General features: G+C 50.5%; 1 protein-coding gene across 17 annotated transcripts in view; it reads right to left on the bottom strand.

Moving 5' to 3' along the window:
* The window catches only part of CEP164 (centrosomal protein 164), a 91,901-nt gene that overhangs the window by 18,679 nt on the left and 49,321 nt on the right, over positions 1–23,901 (bottom strand). For 13 of the 17 annotated variants that reach the window (XR_010127647.1, XR_010127648.1, XR_010127646.1 and 10 more), the window contains 13 exons: positions 22,979–23,365; positions 20,600–20,680; positions 18,647–18,730; positions 13,738–13,826; positions 12,576–12,803; positions 11,501–11,647; positions 7,049–7,253; positions 3,582–3,718; positions 3,275–3,491; positions 2,188–2,265; positions 1,864–1,995; positions 1,390–1,512; positions 46–189 (listed from right to left, as the gene is read on the bottom strand). Coding sequence is in view for 14 of the 17 variants with exons in the window: in XM_063671477.1 (XP_063527547.1) it covers positions 46–189; positions 1,390–1,512; positions 1,864–1,995; positions 2,188–2,265; positions 3,275–3,491; positions 3,582–3,718; positions 7,049–7,253; positions 11,501–11,647; positions 12,576–12,803; positions 13,738–13,826; positions 18,647–18,730; positions 20,600–20,680; positions 22,979–23,365 (2,052 nt within the window). In the remaining 3 variants the exon portion in view is untranslated. Of the gene's footprint in view, positions 1–45; positions 190–1,389; positions 1,513–1,863; positions 1,996–2,187; positions 2,266–3,274; positions 3,492–3,581; positions 3,719–7,043; positions 7,254–11,500; positions 11,648–12,575; positions 12,804–13,737; positions 13,827–18,646; positions 18,731–20,599; positions 20,681–22,978; positions 23,366–23,901 lie in introns of all 17 variants that reach the window. The other 4 variants (XM_063671479.1, XM_063671485.1, XM_063671487.1 and 1 more) reach the window with 3 other exon arrangements.

Here is a 23,901-nt window from a genome sequence, read left to right as displayed (position 1 = left end):
GCACGGAGGGGTCACAGTGGGCTCACCCTGCCCCAGGCCCCTCACCTGCTCCCTGTGCCGGCGCCGCAAGTCCTCAAGACGCTTATGTTGCTCCTGCCTCACAGTCTCCAGTTCTCGTTCATGGGCCCTCTGCAGGCGCTCCAGCTCTCCAGTCAGGTGCCCCAGAAGCTCAGCCCGCTGCTTCCTCTCCTGCAAGGAGGGTGGGCCCACCGGTGGGAAGCTGCGGCAGCCCCTTCTACCACAAAAATCACAGCTCCCCCAGCCCCACTGCCTTGTGTCAGTAAGATCAGGGACACCGTCGGCTCCCTAAAGCCAGCTCTTGGAGAAGAGGAGGGTTACAAGCACAGCACCGGCCGTGGCCTCAGCAAGCCTTCAGCCCTCTACAGCTGAAGCAGAGGCTGGCCAGACACCACAACAGATTCCCTCTCTGGCTCTCCTATGGCTCCACCACATACAACACTTCCTCCTTAAGGAATGAGAGGTCACTGATAAATTATCACTATTCTTCAGCAAGGTCATAATTGGTTGGGGGCAGGGATGTGGCAAATTTCATCATGGGACTGCTATTTCTGCCCTGGGAAAGATCCTAGAAAGAGTCTGGGATACTGGTTCCAGTTACTGGAGCAGTAGTCTTAACACCCTGCAGGGGCCCAGCTGTGGACTATAGTCAGCCACCCTCTACCCACCCATTGTTCACCCTCAATGTGAGCAAGGCAGGCCAACTTGGGTACACTCAAGTCGCTGAACTTTCCCACCTTAAGGCCAAAGGCTTAAAATGGGGAGAATATCAGTATTACTTGGCTCTTGCCAGTCTATTTCTTGGTGTCCCGACATGTTGAGGAACCCTGGTGACATGGCGTTGCAGTGAGGAAACTGAAGGCTTTGGAGTCAGACAGCCTGGGCTTGAATCCTAGCTCTTCTACTTATTAGCTGGGTGTGATCTTGGGAAGCTACTTAAACTCTCCAAGTCTCAGTGTCCTCATCTTTAAAATGGAGATAATGATAGTAGATAACCTTCCTAAGGCTGGTGTGAGGACTAAATGAGTTAAAATAGATAAAGAGCTCAGAACAGTTCTTGGCACACAGTACAAGCTCAATGTATGGGGGTTCTTTTTACTATCAGAAGAAAGTGCAGCCTGCCTGGTAAAAGAGGAATTGCCCCTCATTAGGTGGAGGTTTTTCTCATGCTTTAACAAAAAAAGGCAAAAAAACATCATTGTGGCAGGGTACCAGGAAGGAAAACCTCCCACAATCCCTGACCACAGTTTATCCCCTTCCTCTGCCCCACAGCCAGGTGGAAAGGACCCCGGGGTGTGCGTGCACGTGCACGCATGTGTGTATGCATGTGTTCATGTGTGTGCATGCGCACAGGGGATGTGGCCGAGCTACCTCAGCTTCATACTGCTCTCTGGCCTTAGCCATCACTTGCTGGTGCTCCTCCTTCATCTTGTCCAACCTCCTCTCGTGCTCCCCTTCCACTTCCTGGCGCTTCTCTCGCAGGAGACTGCTGAGCTGCAGGGGAGACGGCAGGGATGTGGCATGAAGAACCGAGGCGGACCAGCACTCAGGGCCTGCTGCACCTGAAGGTCTTACACACATTTCCCCAATCTCCCCACACACACACACAACACATGGACATCACACAGCCACGACACCACGGTCAGCACACAGCCATACCCCAACACCCCCTCTCCACATGCATACAGGGGCATCAGATTGGAGGAGTACCTGGCTTCAAGGGAACTAAGGCATAAAAAGGGAACCAGAAATGCTAACCTCAGCTGAGCCATCCAAAGCAAACTGGAGGCCACTGAGGTCCACAACAGGCGCACACAACTGTGGAAGACACAGAGCAGCACTCACCTCGTGCTCATACTCAGCCACGTGATAAGCCTTCTGGTGAACTCTGTGCTCCACTTGCCCAAGGCACTTCTGCAGCTGGGCCTCCTCTTTCTGTTGAGCTTCCTCTATCTTCTTCTGGAGGCTGGAGACCACCTGAGGAGGCCCCCGCACACACAGGGGAGTGTGACCCTCAGACAGACTGTACAGCTGCTGTGTGGGGATGTGTTCTGAGGACCTGGCATCCATCCCCTGGGGCTGGAGGGAGAGGCTCGCTGCCTAGTAGCCAGGGATGGGGCTGAATTCTGCTAATCAGCCACGAAGGGGGCCCAGGATGCTGCATCTCACCTCCCGGTGCTTGGCCTCCAACAAGGAGCAGAGCCGCTCCAGCTCAGCACTGTGCTCCTTCTCCAGCGCTGCCACAGCCTGGGGAGGAGCAAAGGGACTGTGAGGGAAGCTGGCCAGGTACTGATCATGGTGGGAGACAGAGCCGGGAAGACTACCGACCCCCAAGCCCTCGAGATCAGGGTCAAGGGAAGCACGGGGAAGCACAGCACATCTTTGTTCCTCTAAAATAACTCAGCCCCTGACGTCTACAACTGGCAAATGAACAGGAACATGAAGGTGAGAGGAGAGGGGCATTTCAGTAAGTTTCGGCTCTCTGCTCCCACCCCCTGCCTTTAGACTAGGCCACAGGTCCACAGATGGTGCTCATGCTGGTAAATAAGATCCAAGCTAGGGGGGCCAGCTTGGATGCTGTCATTAAGTCAGGCCATGTAGAACTTTCTTTTTATTTTGGTGAGGTGCAAAGCTGCAGCTATTAGACATGGAAGACACTACAGCAAGAGTAGGGAAGTGCACTGTACTACACGTGCTCAGAGAGACTGTGCTAAAACCTTCAGAAGCCCACAATCTGACTGGAGTAGAGGGAGTATGGACAAAGAGAAAATCCCTGCTATGTTGCTAGCCTCTCATCCTAAGAAAGGAGAGAAAAGTGGGGAGTGAGGCCCTTGCAGCTGTCCCTCAGAGACAGTGAGGGACAGAGCACCCTTGTCTCAAAACCTCTGGTCTGGCTAAATCTCTTTCAGTCATGAACTTTCTCAAATCCATAGGACACTCCCCCTCAAGCCTCTGAGGGTTCTCTGCTTGACAACCTCCAGCCGCCACTGCCATCCAGCCTGACCCTGGAGGGGCCTCGTGATGTCTGCTGCATCCTCTGCCCTGCCATGAGCTGATTCGGTCCATATGGAGTAATGGGCCCAGGTGGTCACCTCGCTGTCTCCCATGCCTGTCTGTGTGAGAGACCTACTCTCCACCTGGCTCCCCAGCCTGCACGCCCACCCGAGACTTGCCCTTCTTCTCCTTGTGCACTCAGTCCCTTCCCAGGCAGCCCAGACACAGGTCAGAGGGTGAAGTCCCCACTTGACTGGCTCACTTCTTTCCTCTCCCCTTCCAGCTGCTCCCTCAGCTGCTGCAGAGCCTTCTCCTTTGCAGCATTCAGGGCAGCCTGCTCGCTCTTCTCCGAAGCCTCTATCTCTTCCTTGAGCTGCTCCAGCATTTGCCTATGTTTCTGTTCCAAGCTGGCCCTCTCAGCCTTCTGTTGAGACTCCAACTTTTCTCTCAGTTTCTGCAGGGAAGCCTCTTGCTCAGCCCTGGGTGGACAGAGTAGAATGGGAATGGGCCTGTGCACCCTGGGGTCACCTCCACAAGGCTGGGCAGCTCACAGGTAAGCACACACTTACCTGATTTGGTCCTCATCTGCTTGTGTGCTGGACTGGACCTGAGCTCGGAGCCAGGACAGCCTCTGGCTTTCCTCCTCTCTCATCTGGGCCTCCTCCTCCTCAATGGCTTTCTGCAGCCGCTCCCTCAAGGAACTGAGGTGGAAAGGAAAGGCTAGGTTGTCAGAGAAACCACAAAGGTCTTTCTTCTATTCATAAGCTATGGCTCTCAGCCTCCAATAGCCCTGTTGCCTGCCTAAGAAACTTCCTAAATCTTTTTTTTTTTTTTCTTTTTGGAGACAGGTCCTTGCTCTGTTGTCCAGGCTGGAATGCAGTGGTGTGATCACAGCTTACTGCAGTCTTAAACTCCTGGGCTTAAGCAATCCTCTCGCCTCAGCATCGCATGCAGTTGGGACCACAGGCATGCACCATCAAACCCAGCTAATTGTTGAGATGGAGTCTCGCTATGTTGCCCAGGCTGGTCTCGAACTCCTAGGCTCAAGTGATCCTTCAGCCTCAGCCTCCCAAAGCACTGAGATGATAGGTGTGAGCCACCGCACCCAGTCAAAGTTTCCTAAATCTTAAAGATGAGTCTAACCTCAGCCTCTAGGTCCACGGCTGCCTCCCATAATACCTCCCAGGATTACGAAGGGACCATGAACTCCCCTTTGCTTCAAGAAGCAAACTAATGGACAGGCGCGGTGGCTCACGCCTGTAATCCCAGCACTTTGGGAGGCCGAGGTAGGTGGATCACTTGAGGTCAGGAGTTCAAGACCAGCCTGGCAATAATGGCGAAACCCCGTCTCTACTAAAAATACAAAAATTAGCCAGGCATGGTGGCGCACACCTGTAGTCCCAGCTAGTTGGGAGGCTGAGACAGGAGAATTGCTGGAACCTGGGAGGCAGAGGTTGCAGTGAGCTGAGATCGCACCACAGCACTCCAACCTAGGCAACAGAGCAAGACTCTATCTCCAAAAAAAAAGCAAACTACTGGCTTCTGGGTCTCGGTAGTACAGCACTTCTTCCAAAGGCTCCCCTCTGTCAACAGCTTCACCTCAGCATGGCACTCACTCAAGGATAACTATAGCCACCCAACCTGATTCCATACTCTTTCACTCCGACAGACTCTGTTCTAGGCACATCAGCTGAGTCACCATCCCTCCATTCTACCACACTCTTCCTTCCTAGGTCCTCTGCCAAGAATTCCCTTTTCTATCTGGCAAACCCATATTCATTGCTCAACACCCAGCTCCCTCTCTGGGAAGTCTTTCCAACTCCCTCCAAGCTCATCAATTCATCCTTCTGTTCCCATCACTTTACATGTGGACCTTTCTTATCCCATGCTACTCTGCACCATGCGTCACATGGCATCATAATTCATCTTCTGTATCTCTGTTTTCCTTGCAAGTCTGGGAGCTTCTCAAGAGAAAGAATCTTGTCTTAAAATCTGTTATATCCCAGGTACCACACATAGTAGCTGACATAAAGTAGGTGCTTAATAAATTAATTGAATTTGAACAGCATCATCCAGCCCCAAACTATAAGCAAGCCGTGATATCTACGAAAGGTTATCTTATTTACACACCAACAACGGTGGCCATTTCATCCTAAGCAGACATCCCCCTGCTTACACAAACCACATCCTTTTTGGGTAACTCCTCACACAGCCCCGCACGACCAGGGGATGTGTGCTGTGCACTCAGGGAATTCAAACCTAGGAAAAACATGATTCAGAAGACAATTCCTTTGAAAAGCTTCTGTAGCAAATCCTAAAGCCAAAAAAAGACTTAGGATTCTTTCCTATTTCAACATACTAACACCATTACTTTTTTCCATTAAGAGAAAAAATTTGGCCGGGCACAGTGGCTCACGCCTGTAATCCCAGCACTTTGGGAGGCCGAGGCAGGCGGATCATCAGGTCAGGAGATCAAGACCATCCTGGCTAACCCAGTGAAACCCCATCTCTACTAAAAATACAAAAAAAAAATTAGCCAGGCATGGTGGCAGGCGCCTGTAGTCCCAGCTACTTGGGAGGCTGAGGCAAGAGAATGGCGTGAACCAGGGAGGCGGAGCTTGCAGTGAGCCAAGTGAGCCACTGTACTCCAGCCTGGGCGACAGAGCAAGACTCTGTCTCAAAAAAAAAAAAAAAGAGGGAGAAAATTTGAATTAAGTAAAAATCCTTCCTTTTAGATTCCCCAGAAACCTTTTCTCTTTGTCCTATGGCTAAATTTTACACAAAGCAACACAGTGTTAGAGCTGGCAGGGACTTTAGAACTTTTAAGTCCAATCCCTTCATTTTACAGTGAAAGAAGCTAAGGGCCAGCCTGCCTGCCTTCTCATTCCAGAAATATTTGTTATAAGATCAGCTGTGGCTTCCAGAAATTTCTACCACATGGAAGTTCCCAGCAGAGGGAAGGAGAGCCCATTCCTCAGAAAGGCTTGGGCATAAACAGAAACAGGTTCTGGTGATGAACTAGTCTGAAGAAAGCCAGGCAAGGCACTGTCCACAGAGAAATCACTTAGTCAAGAATGCCTGAATATGCATTGATTTCAACTGAAAAGTAATTGCTACCATTTGTTCAGCAACTGCTATGTTCCAGGCCATGAATCAAGACACTTTTGGCATGCCAGTCTTCCCCACAACCTAAGAGGGCCTCTGGAGTCAGGGGCCTTGGGAGAGAATGGAAAGCACAGTCAGCCAAGCTCAGGGTGGCCAGCAAGAGGGGAGGAGACTGGTGGGCTGGCAGGGACACAGCACCAGGATTTCCTCCAAGGTGCTGCACCTGTAGGTGAGTCACATCCTGCTTGGGTGGGACCCTGCCCCAATTCTCAGTTGGCCGGAAGAGGAGGATGCTAGGGGTTGGAGGTGTCTGTTCTTTGGGATGCTCTCTGGTGGAGGACCCACAAGGATGTGATAGAAGGACAGACCCTATGTTAGTGCTTCCTGCACTGGGCTCATGAGAGATTGCTCCAACCTTCCCAGTACTTGAATGTTGGTTTTCTGTTTTATATTCTCTAAATTAAGCATAAATGTTTTATATACACTTTGCTAGGTATCATCTAAAAATAATAATTTTCTACCACTCTTGGATGTTCTGTACAAGAGGACAAGACTTAGCCTTTAGTTAAATTGCCAAGTAAATGAAATATGTTAACATCTTTTTGTAGTACCTTTCCCATCCTGGGACTGTGACAGATGGCTCATTAACAGCTCAGTATCCATTCTCCCTTTCTTCCTTACCAACAGAACCCTGCTTTTATTCTACTGGGTAAAGAAGTCAGCTAAAGGACTACATTTCCCAGTGTTCTCTGCAACTAGGTGTAACCAATGAGATACAAGCAGAAATTGTTGGGTAAAGTTTCCCAACTTTAGTTGGTCTTGGTAGAACCATGAGCATCCCAGTGGTTTCCAGGCTGAGAGGGTGTCCCTGGCTCCTCATATCCCTGAAAGGCCCCAGGAAGCATGCCTAAGGGGAAGGGCAGGACCTGAGAGATTGCTCTTTCTGCTGGTGAAGCTGGAGGATCTCCTCTTCCTCCTCTTGGTACAGCTTCTCCCGCAGTTGCTGCATCTTCTCTTGCTTCGATTCCAGCAGGTGCCTCTGGTCTTGCTCGAGTACTTGGGCCACTGCCTCTTCCATGGCCTTTAGTGCAGCTTCTGAGAGCTGCTTTGGGGGAGCCACAGGCTCTGTGGATCGCCTACCACAGGTGGGGAATGGCATGTCATCACAGGGTTAATGTCCACCCACCTCTGCATCCAGGTTAGAATGGATACAGAACACCACAGATGGAATCCTAACGGACAGCCCACAATCAGGAGTCAAACAGGTCACCCAAGGGCAGGCAAGAGATACAGTCAATGCTTGCTCCATAGGACAAGCCCCACTGTGGCTGTTTAAGGCCCCAAGAGCCTAGGGAGAAGGGTAGCCCATAGCAGGCTCTCAGTAGACTTACGAGGTTGTGGCCCAAGATCAAAATCTGAAGCTGCAGCTCAAGAGCAGGCAGCAGCAGGGAGGGAGTGAAGCTCTGTCCCTAATGGATTCCTTCCTAGAATGGCTCACAGCCCTGTTACTACCTTCCCACTAGAGCTCTGCCTGCTACTTAAGGCTCATGCCAGCAATTTGGGAACAGTCCTCAGAGACTGCTTTCTGCCTCCCAAACTGAGTAGTGGCCAATGTATATGGGCCCATGAAAGAAGCAGCAGCAGGTCTCCCAGCTCTGAGAACTACAACAGTCCAGGAAGGCCCAGGAATAGGAAGCTCCCCTATCACACCACCAAGGGGGCCAGGAGGAGATGCTCCCCTAAGCCAAAAAATGTAGCAAGCGTGCACATGAGTGCCATGTACCCATGGGGGCACGTTTTCGTCTGCTTAGGGTTAATTAAATGTTTAGAAATGAGTAAAAGGAATTCAGAGCTGACCTGGATACATAGGAGGGTGGTGAGATCAGGAATAATGGTATCCATTAAAAAGATGTGTATAAAGTAATAAGGACTGTTATTTTGCTTGTTTTCTGGTCTTCAAGGAAATGCCCAAAGAGGAATCCTGAGAACATTCTGAGAAGGATAAAGCATGAGCAGGATAAAGCATGAGGAAAGCATGAGCAGGATAAAGCATTTTGTCTCCCAGAGTGACTTTCCTAAAGGTCAGAATGTGTCTGCACATCCAGGTCCCTCAATCTTACGGTGGAAAGTGGCCTCACCACACATCCTCCTCGCACAGCACTCAGGCTGTTGCAGGCCTGGCACGGTGGCTCAGTCAACCTAAGCGGAAAGTGTGGGCATGACCCAAAACAAAGAGGGCTGGGCAAGAGTCAAACAGGGGAGCTGGTCCTCCCTGCTGGGGACTCAGAACCCCTTCTCCCTCCAGCTCGAGCCCCGCTGCAGATGGAAAGCAGCGAGCAGGATCGGATTAGAACAGTAGAGGAAAACAAGGGCTTAGGAATCCCATTGCAGCACCTTGAGACTAGAGAGAGAGGAAGACAGGACAGGCTACTGTCATCTCCGAATTACCATAAAGACTTTTCGTTTCCCCTTTCCTAAAATCATAACTCGGACCAGAAATGATCTTGAGCATATGCCTTCAATTCTCTTCTGCTCCCAACTCCATCTCCTCCTTCCTTCCGAAGCCTGGCTTCCTCTCAGTCCCCTGCCACAGCCCAACTAATGCATATATAAGACATGTGGCTGCCACCTCCTCTGAGAATCCTGCACTCAGAAAGAGCCTTCCCCCACAGCTCCCCACCTCATCAACCCTCCAACTCATTTCCAACCTTGGCTGAAAACACCTTTTTTCCCTGAGAGGGAACCTTTTAATGTCTCTCTCTCCTGCAGGCTGCAAGCTATGTGGAGCCCTAGGGACAGATGCTGTGGAAAGATGGGGCATCAGACCGCGTGGGGCATGTGCCCAGGCTATGAGCACCAGTGAACTTGCACAGAGGCAACCTGGGCTGTCTGTCAGTGGACCTCTTCTCCCTCACTCTGTTTGAAAGGTCTAGTAGCCCAAACTGCTAGCTCAGGTCCAAGGCAGTAAACAATGCCTGAAAGGTCCATGACATGATTGGGAAGTTGAGGACTCCAGGGGAAGAAACAGCTCTGATTTCTAGGCCAACTCCTCAGGTATCAGAATCAGTGGGACCCAGTTTCCTACAGTGAGTGACAAAGGGGAGGCTCTGTAGGAGCATAATCATTTCAGGGTGGCCACCAAGTAGCTCAAAGATACGGGAGAGAAAGCAAGAAGGGAAAGCAGGGACAGACAGGGAAGAAAGAGAGCGGAGGGCGGGAAAATGGCACCTAGGAACACTGTGAAATGGTTTTCATGGTACTACCACAAAAGTTATGTCTCCTCTCATACTCAACTTGGTGGTTTGGATTCTTTTACCTTCTTCTCTGCAAATCCTCACGAAAGATGCTGGCATGACACGGGGAGGATCTTCCTGTTTCCTAGTCCTGGCCTTGGCCAGAAAGCATTCAGTGAGTGGCACATGCTGCCTCCTGGCCCTACCTGCTCCCTCTAGCCTGCCCCCTGCTCCCAACCCTTCACATCCAGCTTGACTACACCTTTGGAAGCTAACAGACACAGAGCTACTCCCACAAAACCTAGACAACCCATCCATTCCTGATGCTGCTGTAAAGATTAATAACAATGAAGCGATGGGGCCTGAAGAGACTCAGGAAAGGAAGAGAAGGCATTTCCTAAGGGGATGGTGTAAACTGAAACTGCGTGGTCAAGTATTTCTGAGACCCTAGCAGGGGCAGCCTCGCTGGGATGGCGGGAGAAACACAAGGCAAGGGAATGAATCAGCCAAGGCAACTGGGGAGGAGCTGGGGAAGCCAGGGCCCCAACTGAGCCCTGCTGCCCAAGCTTCCCTCTAGAGGTCCTGGGAAGACACCCCTCCGACCTCTGCGCAATCTTCCTCTCTCTGAACTACACCCACCTCCTGTCCTCATAGAAAGCATCCTGAACTGGCTAACCACAGCCACCAAGGTGACAGGAAAGCCGTATAATTCCTCCAGGTCACAGTTTTCACTGTAGGATGTATCATCGTCTGAAAGACGTGACCACCCCTTCCGTACACCACTCCTGCAATGTTATGGTGACAATATGAGATCCTGAGCTCGCGTGCCCTGCCAGCTCTCAGTGAGTAATGTGTGCATGAACTTGCTGTGAGTAATGTGTGCGTAAACCTGTCTCTGCTCATGAGTCAGTCCCAAATCCTTTAGATCTACTCAGTCCACAGAAGGGAAAATGTTAAGTCTTGATCCTTGTCTTTCTCCATGCAGAGAAAAGGAACAGTGGCTGCAGACTAAAGTCAGAAGTCTAGGGCTCTAGTTACTAGAATCTAGTGTTTTTATTTGAGATAGAGTTTTGCTCTTGTGGCCCAGGCTGGAGTACAGTGGCATGATCTCAGCTCACTGCAACCTCCACCTCCCAGGTTCAAGCAATTCTCCTGCCTCCGTCTTCCAAGTAGGTGGGATTATAGGCGCCCGCCACCACGCCCAGCTAATTTTTCTATTTTTAGTAGAGATGGTGTTTCGCCATGTTGGCCAGCTGGTCTCAAACTGCTGACCTCAGGTGATCCACCTGCCTCAGCCTCCTAAAGTTCTGGGATTACAGGTGTGAGCCACCGTGCCCTGCCTAGAATCTAGTTCTAATTCTGCCACTGACTAGCAATGTGACAGATGAATCCCTTCACTTCTCTGAGCCTCAGTTTCCTCATTTGAAAAATGAGTAGGAAGGGGAAGGGTAAGAATGGAAGGAGAAAAGCTAAATTATTTCTAAATTTTAGAAGTACTTGGTTCAACAACATAGGTGAATCACAAAAACACATTGAGTTTTGAACACAAGCACCAAAGATCAATCCTGTATACTATATAATTCCATTTATGTGAAGTAGAGAACTGGAAAAATGACCCTTTGGCCAGAACTTGGAGTTCACAGGCCAGAACAGTGAAGACCTGGGGTGAGTGGGTTGAGAGGGGCACCAGGAAACTTCCTCAAGGGATAGAGACATTCCCCGTTTGAGTGGCCGTTGTACAGTGTGCACAGGTGCAAACTTTCACTGAACTGTACACTTTAGGCCTATGTACTGCAGTGTACATACATACCTCAACAACATTTTTGAAGAGAAAAACAGTGCTTGGTAGACAGGAAACATGACTTAGCAAGTTTAGCAAATGAGCCAGGAGGTACCCCCTCATCTGCCCTTGTACCTCAAGTCCTGACCAGGAGCCCCAGGGACCAAAGCTAACCCCAGGTAAGGATCAGTCACGCCTGCGTGGAGCTCCCAAGGCCGCACACAGAGCACCAAGGATATGCTTAATCTCCCTACACTCTAACCCCTGGCCAGAGCCTGAGCCCCACCTCCCACCACCCAAGAGTGAATAGGCACTGAAGCAGCCCACACGCAGTGGAGGACAGGGACAGACACACAAAACTGGCCCTTACACCTCTGGAGAGACTGGCAGGGTGGAGCTGACCGCCACCTTCTCCTCAGGCTCCTCCGCCTCTTCCTGCCCAGGGCCCAGCTCCTCAGCCTGGGAATGCTGCTCCTTGCCCTTCTCATGGGCAGCAGGTGGGCTTGGGTCCTGCTCCCTTGATAGCAGTAAGGAAACAACTGTGTTAAAGCCAGTAAGAAAGCAAGAGGCTTAAGACGCACGCCATTTGGGGTCAAAGAGCTATGACAGAGACAAGAGAGACAGTTCCAACAATTTCCCTACCTCAGGTCTTAAACCTCCCTCTCCCCGCCCTTCCTCTCCCTGAACTATTCGCATCAAAGACTAGAGACTCCTGCCTCACAATGGAAGCAGGATGGTTATGGTACCCCAGGAGCTCCATACACAGCAGGTGTTCAGTGGATGCTGTTGATTGCCCATGATGCTGCTCAGGTTCCCTAGTGACTCATTCCAACCCAATGAATTCTAAGACCAGCATCTTTCTCTTGCGAGGGGGACGGAGAACTAGCAAATGTCCACCACGCTCTTGACTAGGCTAGGAATAAAAGGTCCTCTCAGCTGGACCCAGAGTGATCTGGGCTTCCCTCTCCCTGGGCCGAGCACGTAACAGGGCTCCAACTGGGGTTGCTGAATGACTAGAAGTAGGATGACTATTGGAAACAGGGGTGCTGATAGGGAAGGGACTAGAGAAAGGGCTTCCCTGGCAGGAATGGAGCAGCCAGGGTGATACCAGTCTCTGCTCCAGCCCCTTGCAGGGAGGTAGCTGTGACAAAAGAGACACCTCCTTATTCAAGAGTTTCTAAGTTCCTCTAATCAGACCACATACCCTGATTTCAGCTGTAGACTGAGGACTAGGAAGAGGCACATTTCCTCATATCCAGCTCCCATGGGACACTAAGCAGAGCCTCTGCTGCTGCTGCTGCTGAGGCTACAAACCCGCCCCAGCTCCCCACTCCCTCCCCAAGCCAACCCCACCCCCATCTCTCTCAGCACTAGCACACATACCCACTACACGCAGAGCAGCCGCCACCCCTCATCCTCATGAGGGTGCTTCCCCTCATCCTTACCTCTGGAGGGACAGCTGCAGGCTGAGGCTGGCTGCAGAGTCCTCCCCAAGCTCCTCTGCCTCCTTCCACTCGGGCTGCCCCTCAGGGCCCTGGGGGGGCTCTTCTTCGGTGACCAGGCTGCGAGGAGGACTCTGGGCCCGCTCCTCGTATGGAAGTAGAGGAGATAACCTGGTCAGGCCAGGCAGAGCAGCAGAGTCAGGCCCCTCCATTTGGAGAGTGGGAAGAGAACTGGGGAGTACAGTGTGTGGACCTAGGTCATTGCCTCCTCCTGGGTTATGCTCCAGCCCCACCCCCACATCCATCCGTGGAGAGTCACAGCAGGGCAAGGCAGCCACACATGTGGGAAGGAGAGACTCCCTCCTGAGCCCTCCTTTTACCTAGACTGAAGTCAGGCTCCACAGGGGTCCCTATGCTGCCTCTGCTTGGTTCAGGAGTAAGAGCAGGACACACTCACTCACAAGTATACCCATCCCCAGAGCTCACCATCACTGGGGCCAGGGAGGGGTGGAAGAACTAAGTGGGGAGAAAGAGAAGCCAGACTCAAGAGGTCAAACTAGAAAAATGCATGAAGCTGTCATGGATAGTTTTTGCAGGTCCAAAAGTGAAACGACCATTCTCCTTCCCCTTCTAGGGTGGCAGCCCTTGTCATGGGGCTCAGGCCTGAGAAGCTGAGAACCCCTGTCACATCACACATAGTTGCACTCTCACAGATAGCTGCAGCCATTTCTGATGTGGCAGGGCCCTGGCTCAGAGCTCTGAGTCGCAGTACCAACCCTCCAATGCGACTCCTCCAGACCTCCTCAAGGTTCTTCAGCCCCGGCCCATAACCAGGCGCACACAGCTTAATCAGCCCTGGCCCCACAGTGGTGCCCAGAGTCCTGCGAATTGCACCCAGTGGCATTTCACATTCCCATCTTGGTGACGAATCAAAGGGTCTGCTCATGCATGCAAACCTATACACACATTGCCAGTAACACACATGCGCACATACATATACACACGCATGTGCACACACAGACCCTGCAAGGCCATCCAGCCAGTTCATCACCTGCTGCCAAGCAAGTATACACTGAGCCAGGCCAGCCACCAAAGCCAAGAATTCTGCCCAAGTCCACACCACCCTGAAGGCACACCGCTGGGGATAGCCTCCCACCTACGGTACCTCTCCAGGCCTTTGGACTGCTTGCTCTGCAGCTCATCTTGGCTGGACTGGCTGTCATCCTTGTCTTCTATTCCCAGTGGTTGCTGGGCCTGTAGGAGAGAAGCAATAACAAGTTTGTGTTGGAGGGACTGCATTTGGGTCCCTCCATCCTCCTGCTGGCTCTCAAGCTTAGACAAAAGCACTGAGAAGTTGCTCTCCAGAAGATGGGACCATATGGGACGTAGAACAGAAGGTTGATCTACAGCACAGTGAAGCTTCCCCAAGCTTTGGCTAAGCCCCCAGGCTCACAGCTGCTCCCTGGGTCAGCCTTGAGGCCTGGGGAAGATGTGGCAGAAGACCACAGCCACTACACAGAGAGTCAGGAGCCAGAGGCCGAAGGAGAACACACAAGAAAAAGAAAATCCTGTCTCCTGCTGCTGGAAGCCTGCACTGTGAGCTGTGCAGAGAAAGCAGAGAAATCCATGAGTACCCCAAATCCACAGAGGCCCAGATTAGCAGTGCCAGTGAATGACAAGGGTGCTGAAATTAAGAGGCCAGAATCGGGGGCCACAGACAAGCACATGAGAAAGGATAAGTCCTGGAGAGATGGAGTCCTGGTAGAATGAGAGAGACGGCTGTGCCCAAGACAAAAAGGGCACCACCTGGCACCTGGAGGAAGGAAGACAAAGTGCTCCTTTCACTACATTCAGGGCCCCCCCAAGCACCCTGGCCCCATCAGCAGACAATGATGCCCCCTTCCCAGACAGCAATTACATCATCCATCAAAAACAGAACAAAACAGAACAAAAATCTCATTTTAAAGCTTGGGTGACTAGTGACATTTAGCAAGTTGGTTTTAAAAAAAAAAAAAAAAAAAGGCAGGAAGAACTATTCTTTGAGGCAAGGTCTCACTCTGTCACCCAGCCTGGAGGGGAGAAATATTCATGATCACTTCAAATATTTTCCACAGGGGTACAGTAGTGTAGTCAGCCTGGGGTCAACCCTTTGTTCTAGCTCTTTCTGCCTGGGAAGTCTGTCTCCTCCACTGTATAAAATGGGATAGTAAACTGCAACTCACAGGGCTTCTGGTGAGGATTAAATCAGCTCATATACATAAGGCCCAACTCGTGACCCAAAGAAGGCACGCCATCAATGTTAGCTCCTCTTCCCACATTTCTCTCCCTCTCCCCCAGCCTAAGGTAAAAAACAAAAAGAAAAGAGTCTGCCAGTGCCAGTCCCCATCCTAGGACCTGTCACACCCCTTCTGTCACACCGACAGGAGCCCCGTCTGTTCCGGGACACAGGGTCAACAGGAGAGGTGGGGCGGGAGACAGCTCACTCCATCTTTCCCAGTAGGGTCCCCAGCCCTGTGCCCACAGCCCCCATACCTCTCCACTGGCAGCCTAAGCCCCAGCAGCTGTGGCTAACCCTGCCATCTGGATGGGTGAGGAAGGGCAGAGCTTGAACTAAAACCCAGCCCCCCCAAATTACATTAAAAATAGAAATACTGCCTGTGAGTACCTCCCGGTGCCTGTAGCAGAAGGGCTCCCTGCCAGGGCTGCCACTCCTCATCACATCAGCATGGGCAGAGCCTGCAGACAATGGCAGGGCATGCAGCCTTTCCTGCCCCACCTCTTTCGCCTTCTAGGGTGCAACTCACAACTTGTCCTCCCCTACAGACCACACCATGCTCATCAAATATCTCCCTCTCTCACCTGTCAAGGTGACAGGCCCACTCCATTTAACAAACTAAAAATATAAGATGAGTAATAAAGTGGGGTGATAGTAATAAAAATAGGGAGACTGAGCCCTGAGTCAGAAAGGACTCCAGGGCTATCAGCCATACACCATAAGAAAAAGGGCAGCAGATAGGAGGGCTGGCTGCAGACCACAGCTTTCCGGCCTCGCCTTCTTGTTTCACCTATATTTCTGTGAGAAACTGAACTATCCCCCACTGACAGAGAAAAGGGGATCCTCGGGGAAATACCCGGATGGACGGTCCTCTTGATAGAGAGGGTCCTCTTCCTTAACTTTTTTGCTCCAGAAAAGGAAGGAAAGGAACAAGATGAGGAAAGCAGCCAAGGTCAGCATTCTTCAGAAAGGGAAGACAATCGCACATCCTAAGCCTCTGACGTAAAATACCATTTCCCCTTCCTAAACTTGGCTCTCGGATCTTGTTTTCATTTAAGATGCAGCCCTCAGTTAAATAAACCATGGTGTATTCACACAGCAGAAGACTGTGCAGCCAACAAAAAGAATACGGTAGATCCATATGAAATAACTCAGAAATAAGTCAAGGGCCTATTCTCAAATTTAAAGAGCACATCGCTATGCAGTTTAGGTAGCACAATCCCAATTTTTATGGGAAGAAAAAAGATAAGAGAAAACAGATATATACTTATATGTACACAGAAAATTTTCTGGAAAGGTACATGAAAAATGTGAATGGAAACTATCCATAGTCCCTGCCTTAGTAAGGCTACAGGAAGCTGAGAACTTGGATCTTCTGTATTATTTGAAATAATTTTATAATCACTTTTCTAATTCATTATGAAATGTATTATGTTGGCCGGACACAGTGGTTCACGCCTGTAATCCCAGCACTTTGGGGGGCCAAGGCGGGCAGATCACCTGAGGTCAAGAGTTTGAGACCAGCCTGGCCAACATGGGGAAACCTCATCTCTACTAAAAATACAAAACAAAACAAAAATTAGCCGGGCATGGTGGTGGGTGCCTGTAGTCCCACCTACTTGGGGAGGCTGAGACAGGAGAATCGCTTGAACACAGGAGGCGGAGGTTGCAGTGAGCCAAGATCATGCCACTGCACTCCAGCCTAGGTGACAGAGGGAAACTCTATCTCAAAAAAAGAAAGAAATAAAGAAATGTATTATGTCTAATTCATTATAATCGTTTTTTCTGGTGATGGTTGTGAAGGTATATAATACGGTAAAACTTATCAAATAAATGTGCAGTTTATTGTATGTCAAATTTATCTCAATAAAGCTGCATTGCAAATATTTTAAATGAACAAAAACTAGTATAGCTCAGTTCTAAGCCCTCTGCCCTGGTCCTGCCCTTGAGAGAGACATGGAAAATATGGCAAAATGGGCAAGAGCGCACAGGAAGGACAGAAGATGGCATCTACAGTTCTGTCCCATGAAGGGGCTGCTGCTCTCTCCTCCAGCTCCACCTCCCCATCTCGACCCCTCCACCCCCAGAGATGGCGGACAGCTGGAAGCTAAGCCTGAAAGGCTTGGCTACTTGGTCAGCCTCGCTGAGCACTGTTACCCACATCACAACAGGCAGGTCACAAGGTATAGCTTAGGGGAGGGGTCCCCAACCGGGGAGGGGTCCCCAAGCCCCGGGCCACAGAGCAGGGGAGAATAGTGGGCAGGCAAGCAAACATTACCACCTGAGCTCCACCTCCTGCCAGACCAGCAGTGGCACTGGGTTCTGACAGGAGCATGAACCCTATCGTGATCTATGCACGCAAGGGATCCAGGTTGCACGCTCCTCATGAGAATCTAATGCCCCCACCCCCGGCCCCATCTGTGGAAAAACTGTCTTCCAAGAAACTGGTCCCTGATGCCAAAAAGGTTGGGGACCGCTGGCTTAGGGCTTCCTCTGCCAGGGATGGCCACCTCAGGAAGCTGCACCTCATGAGAACCAAAACCAAGTCAGGTCCTGCTACTGAGTTACAGCAAGTGGCATAGCCCAAAAAGAGGCTGCTGGCCACATCAGGTCTTAGGTAGACCCAGAAATCTGTCTTTTTTTCAAGCTCCCAAGTAATTCTGATACTGGCCAGGTGTTGGACCCCAAACAATGGAGTCCACCTCCACTCCACTGACTCAGTAACTTTCCCACTCACCTACTGCCAAAGGAGCCTCACAATTCCTCTGCTCCAAACCTCTCCTGACTAATCCCCCCTTCCTTTGATGTGCCTTCACATCTTTTTAGCACTGCAAACAGGATGACCAAGATCCAACAAGGACCTGGTGGCTGGACAGTGGCCCAGGAAGGTTTTATCAGCCAGAGCTGAGAGGAACATGTTGGGCTCAAATGCAACTGGCCTGAAAACTCTAGCCTGCCTCTAGCACACATTTCACTAAAGGCTCCAAGGCTGGGTTCATATTAAACATCTTGTTTGTTTCACCCAACAAATTTCCATTTTGCCCAAACCAAATGTTCCCTTAAACTTGCAGAGATCATGTGTCAGAACTGCTTTTCTAACCAATCCATAAAGAAAAAGAAAAGTCTTCTTGGCTTGAAGCTCCTTAAGGACGGGATCTGTGTTTGAGTCATCTTTGTACCCCACATGGGTCAGTCATCATCCATGTCCACACAGAGCTAACACCTGGCAGGGGAGACACACAGACAACCATCAAACAAAACAAGAGTGACTAAACGGAGCAAAGAGAGGGAACAATTCATCCCATTTGAGGAGGAGGTGTCAGAGGTGAACCTCCAGGACCAAAAAAGAGCTTGCTGGGAAAAATGGGAAAGCAGAGTGGCAGGCAGAGGGGTGGCGGAGGTGGAGAGTGTGCCCCAGCAATGGCGAGCAGCAGACCCAGCTGGTGAGCAGCAGGTGGGCTGGGCATGTAAAGAGGATGAATGGGCCAGGATGGGAAGTGCTTTGAAATCTACAATCTACACAGCGCTTTGCACATGAGCAGACAGTCCACTGTTCAGCTGCTGAATGAGTGGATAAATGGATAAACACATGGCGGAAGAGGGCTTTAATTTATAGCAACAATGCAGGAATGGTCAGAAACCCCGTGAAAGGCAGTCAGGACCATGCCTTAATGAATTAGAAGGGAGAGGACTTACAGAAATGCACCCTGTGACGGGCAGGGCTCAGTTCTGGGGTCATCCGAAAAAGTTGTGAGGGAAAATGAGGCCCCAGCTCAGCCCACCACCCACAGAGACTCACCTGCTGACAAGCTCCATCCAGGACTGGGGAAAGCACATCAACATCCAGCAGGTGCTCCGAGATCCGGCTGCGAAAACCGAAGTCCTGGAGACAGTGGAGATGCAAAGGGCAACTCTGCCTCTGTCACAGTCAACATCCACCAGGCCTCTTCACTACCCCAACTCCACTTTCCAGAAAGATGTCTATTATGTGCCCAGCTCTGTGCCAAACATTTCAACATCTACTAATTTCATCTTCAAAATAACACTGCGACTCGAATGGAATGATATGTCAAGCAAGTATGGTAAAATGTTAATTGTGGCCTATAGATGGTGAGTATGTGGGTATTCACTGTACAATTTTTTTAATTGTTCCATATGTTTGAAACTTTTCATAAGAAAATTATGGGGAAAAAATAACCCTGTGAGACTAAAACTCTTTCCCTCATCTCACAGATAAGGAAGCAGGTTGGAGAGCACATATAACTCGCCCAAGGTCACACAGCTAATAAGCAAGGGGCCTGGGGGTCAGATGGGGCCCCGCACTGACTCCAAAGCCCAAGCTCTTTCCATGACACATGCTGCGAAGGATGTCACTTTCCAGCTGTCTCTCCCTCTCCATGGTGCCCAACCAGGCATGAGAAGAGATGCCAACATCCCCAGAAAACCTGTGGACAGTTTGGAAATGAGCCTTGGTGGGCTCTTTCCAGCTCGTTCCATCCCCTTTCCATACAGGTTCCCCTCTGGACAATGAGAGTTAATTAGTGGTGCTTCCTGCACTGGCTTCTCTTTGGGACAGGCAGCAAGTGCCCACACTGGTGCCAGTTTGTTGCTGTCCTTTGGCTGCCACAGGCCCACGATCCCACCCTCTCTGAGCCTAAGATCCCTGCTGGGCTAAGTGAAGGACTGCTACCCAACAGCATGTTAATGGGGAGATTTCTGTCACATCAGCCCTGATTAATGGTGGGACGCCCAGACAAAGTCTGGTCCTGCTGTCCACAGCCTCCTCCATCTACTTCCATAGAGAAGAAAAATGCTGATGGGCACATTTCTCCACATGGGTGACTGCTTTAGAAGAGCCAGCCCCCTTGCTTCTGAGAGATCTGTGACATGGCAATTCTTCATGGACGGTTTTTGCCAACAATGACTTTTTGCCTTCCCTTTCTAGCTTGTGGGTTTTTCTTCTTTTTTGGTGACATTTTCCTTTCAGTTTGAGTTCTACTTCACTTAATGCAGCTGCCATCTGCCTTCTAAGCCCATGGCTCAGTGAGGGGCGAGCACACACAGCCTCCTAATTCTTCTGCACCCCCTCATATCATTACTGTTCATCCCTGACCCTCTCCCACTAATCCCTTGCCTTTGATCTGTCTCCTCCAAACAGATGGAGGATGGCTTCTAGAGGTAATGCTCTGCCAAAAAGCACCCTGAACTATTCCCCTTAGGTACAGACCTGGCAAATGAAACCAGGATACAGCAGGCTGGGTAGAAGGTCTGGGACAAAGAAACCATGGATGCCGGCATTCCAAGACAAAGCCTTAACTTTAGAAATGAAGCCACGGCATCCCTCCTGGCCTGAGCCTGGGGACTGTCCTCGCCACAGCTCAGTGATCCCATAAACACAAACACACCAGTCTCTAACCTCCTAGGCTCATGGTAACTCACATGATCACACAGGCAACTCACACAATAGTGAGTAATAATAGCTAACATTTTAATGTTATTATATATATATTATTAATGTTTATATGCTAACATTTTACATTCTCTGCCTCACTTTCTTCTCACAACAAACCTATAAAATAGGAAGTATTACCCTTAGTTAATGGGTTGAGAAACTGGAGCTAGACAAGACTCAAGCATGAGTTCGAAATTCTCCCATTTATAAGCTGCGTGATGCTAGGCAAATTACTTAACCCTGGAGACTCACAAATCCATGCTCTTCACCACCACTCTACTGCCCTCATCTCAAACTCACCAGGCCATGGAAGGACTTGGGGTCAGAAGCTATGGAGTCTGAGAGCTGTGGTTCCTTCATGTGTTCACTAATTTCCAGTTCCTGGAGAGACAGACCCACAGAGAAATCCCTCAGAGCAGAGCACAAAGGGTCATGGTCCCTACCTACCCAGGGAATTCTGTTCAGGCCATGGTGCCAATATGGGGCTCAGGCCAAACTGAAATCCACTCTTCTTGAAAACCTAAAGGAGGCCTGTGGACCTCGCCATTCTCTCTGGACATGCGCACAGCCTCCGCACCACTGGGGCTGGGCAGCCCGCTGAGTAGAGACAACCACACTCTGAATCAGATCAGCAAGGACTTGCATGAGTAAGGGGAGCCAAGAGTAGCGGAGATGGTTAGAAAGGTGGCAGTACCGAAGTCTGATGCTATCCTAAAAAACAGAAGGAGAACATCTTTCCCAGGAAATAGATAAAAGCTCTTTTTTTAATTCCAAGATGGAGTCTCGCTCTGTCCCCCAGGCTAGAATGGCGCCATCTCCACTCACTGCAGCCTCCACCTCCCAGGTTCCAGCAATTCTCCTGCCTCAGCCTCCCGAGTAACTGGGATTACAGGTGCGCATCACCACGCCCAGCTAATTTTTGTATTTTTAGTAAAGATGAGGTTTCACCATGTTGGCCAGTGATCTCGAACTCCTGACCTCAAGTGATCCACCCGCCTCAGCCTCCCAAAGTGCCGGGATTACAGGCATGAGCCACAGCGCCTGGCCGATAAAAGCTCTTTAAATGAATTCTCTCACCATCTACCTGGAGGAGGAACAGGACTAAGGGTTGAAAAATCTAAAACGCCAAAGGATCTCCCCATTCAGGCTTACTTCTGTCCATTTTGGTCATTGACCTGGTCTTCCCAAAGCAACCACTCCCATGTCTTGGGATCGTTCAGAAAGAGCCACAAAAATGGACGAGAAGGGTCTTCTTGTCACCTAATCTACCTATGCTGGGGCAGAACACTGCCAAATGTGGTGCCTAGTGCCCCGACCACCCCCACCTCATCACAACACACAGTGTTCTCTCTCTATAGAAATTCAGACTGCTGCAACCATGACTGCCCCAAACTGATGTCAAGAAGTACAAGGAGAGGCTGGGTGCAGGGGCTCACGCCTGTAATCCCAGCACTTTAGGAGGCCAGGGTGGGCAGATCACCTGAGGTCGGGAGTTCAAGACCAGCCTGACCAACATGGAGAAACCCCGAGTCTACTAAAAATACAAAAAATCAGCTGAGTGTGGTGGCGCATGCCTGTAATCTCAGCTACTCAGGAGGTTGAGGCAGCAGAATCACTTGAACCCGGGAGGCGGAGGTTGTGGTGAGCTGATCACACCACTGCACTCCAGCCTGGGCAACAAGAGTGAAACTCAGTCTAATAAAAAAAAAAAAAAAGAAGTACAAGGGGAGCCAGATTCAGTGGTTCACGCTGATAATCCCAGCACCTGGGGAGGCCAAGGCAGGCAGATCGAGGTTGAGCTCAGGAGTTCAAGATCAGCCTGGGCAACATGGCAAAACCCCATCTCTACTAAAAAATACAAAAATTAGCCAGGCATGGTGGTGCATGCCTGTGGTCTCAGCTACTTGGGAGGCTGAGGCACGAGAATCGCTTGAACCTGGGAGGCAGAGGTTGCAGTGAGCCAAGATTGCACCACTATACTCTAGCTGGGGTGAAGGAGTGAGACTCTGTCTAAAAAAAAAAAAAAAAAAAAAAAAAATATCCTGAACTATGATGAGGCGGGCAGATCACACGAGCTCAGGAGTTAGAGACCACCCTGGGCAACATGGCGAAACCCTATCTCTACAAAAAATACCAAAATTAGCTGGGCATGGTGACACACGCCTGTGGTCTCAGCTACTCAAGAGGCTGAGGTAATGCTCTGCCAAAAAGCACCCTGAACTATGATGAGGTGGGAGGATTGCTTGAGCCCTGGAGGTCAAGGCTGCAGTGAGCCAAGGTCACGCCACTGCACTCCAGCCTGGGCTACAGAGCAAGACCCTGTCTCAAAACAACAGACAAAAAAAAAAAAGTACAAGAGGGCAGTAGGAAGCAGGAGAGGATGTAAGTAGCAGAAAAGAAAATGAACATTCCAGGAGGGTGCCAATGGAAAAGCAAATTTCTGCTCTCAATTTCGAGTGCCAGCAGGTTTGCAGCTTCATTCTGGATTTTACTGCCTGCTGGGTCTGGGCATATTTGTCACAATTAAGGGCTCTGGCTGATGCTGACAGCCCAGTGCAGGGACACGCAAATGAAGCTCCTGACTCAGTAATAAAGATGTGGGGATAGGACCCTGCCCAGGGCTCAACAGAGCAGCAGAGGGCTACAGCCAACCCCTGCCTATGGGATATGGTGACTTACTTGGCTGGCGTCTGAACTGCCCTCTTCCAGAGCAGAAGTCTTCTTCTTTGGCTCCTTGGCTGCCTCTTCCCTCCTGGAACCCTCCTCTCCTGCATCTACTGTGTCCTCTGGTGCTTCCTTTTCAGAGGCTTTGGCAGGCTCACTGCCCCTAGGGTCTGCCTTGGGAGTCACCAGATTCCCGAAAATCTTAGGTTCACTCTTCTCATTTTCCTCTTTTTCTGGAAGCCCAGGTCTTGCCCCACTTCCCTGTTGCCCTTTGCCATCAGCACTGCTCAGACTGCTGTCTGCACCTGGGCTGGAGGGCTTGCAGGGAGTAGGGGGACCGGCAGCATCTGAATCCAGAGAAACATCCTTCTTCTCCTCTGGCTGGCTTGTTCTCAGAGACTCCTAGGGAGCAACAGACCAGGTTAGAAAGGAAGACATAAGGAATGTGCAAAAGGAGTTGAGACATGCTACAAGATGGAAATGCTATTCCCTGACTCCCACAGGCCAGTGCCTGAGTTCTGCCCCAATGGTTATCAATCACCCAGTTTTTAATTTTTTTTTATTTTTTTGAGACAGAGTCTCACTCTGTCGCCCAGGCTGGGGTGCAGTGGCGTGATCTCAGCTCACTGCAACCTCTGCCTCCTGGGTTCAAGTGATTCTCGTCCCTCAGTCTCCCGAGTACCTGGGACTACAGGTGTGCGCCACCACAGCTGGCTATTTTTTGTATTTTTAGTAGAGATGGGGTTTTGCCATGTTGGCCAGGCTGGTCTCAAACTCCTAGCCTCAAGCAATCCACCCGCCTCAGTCTCCCAAAGTGCTGGGATTACAGGCATGAGCCACCGCACCCAGCCCACCCAGCTTTTTAAAACAGAGATTCCTGACTCCACCCCAGATCTACAGAATCGGAATTTCTATAGTGATTTGGATATACCCAAGCT

The sequence above is a fragment of the Pongo pygmaeus genome, chromosome 9 (genome assembly GCF_028885625.2).
Source record: "Pongo pygmaeus isolate AG05252 chromosome 9, NHGRI_mPonPyg2-v2.0_pri, whole genome shotgun sequence".
NCBI classification, from domain to species: domain Eukaryota; kingdom Metazoa; phylum Chordata; class Mammalia; order Primates; family Hominidae; genus Pongo; species Pongo pygmaeus.
This window is presented reverse-complemented; position numbering and strand designations above follow the sequence as displayed.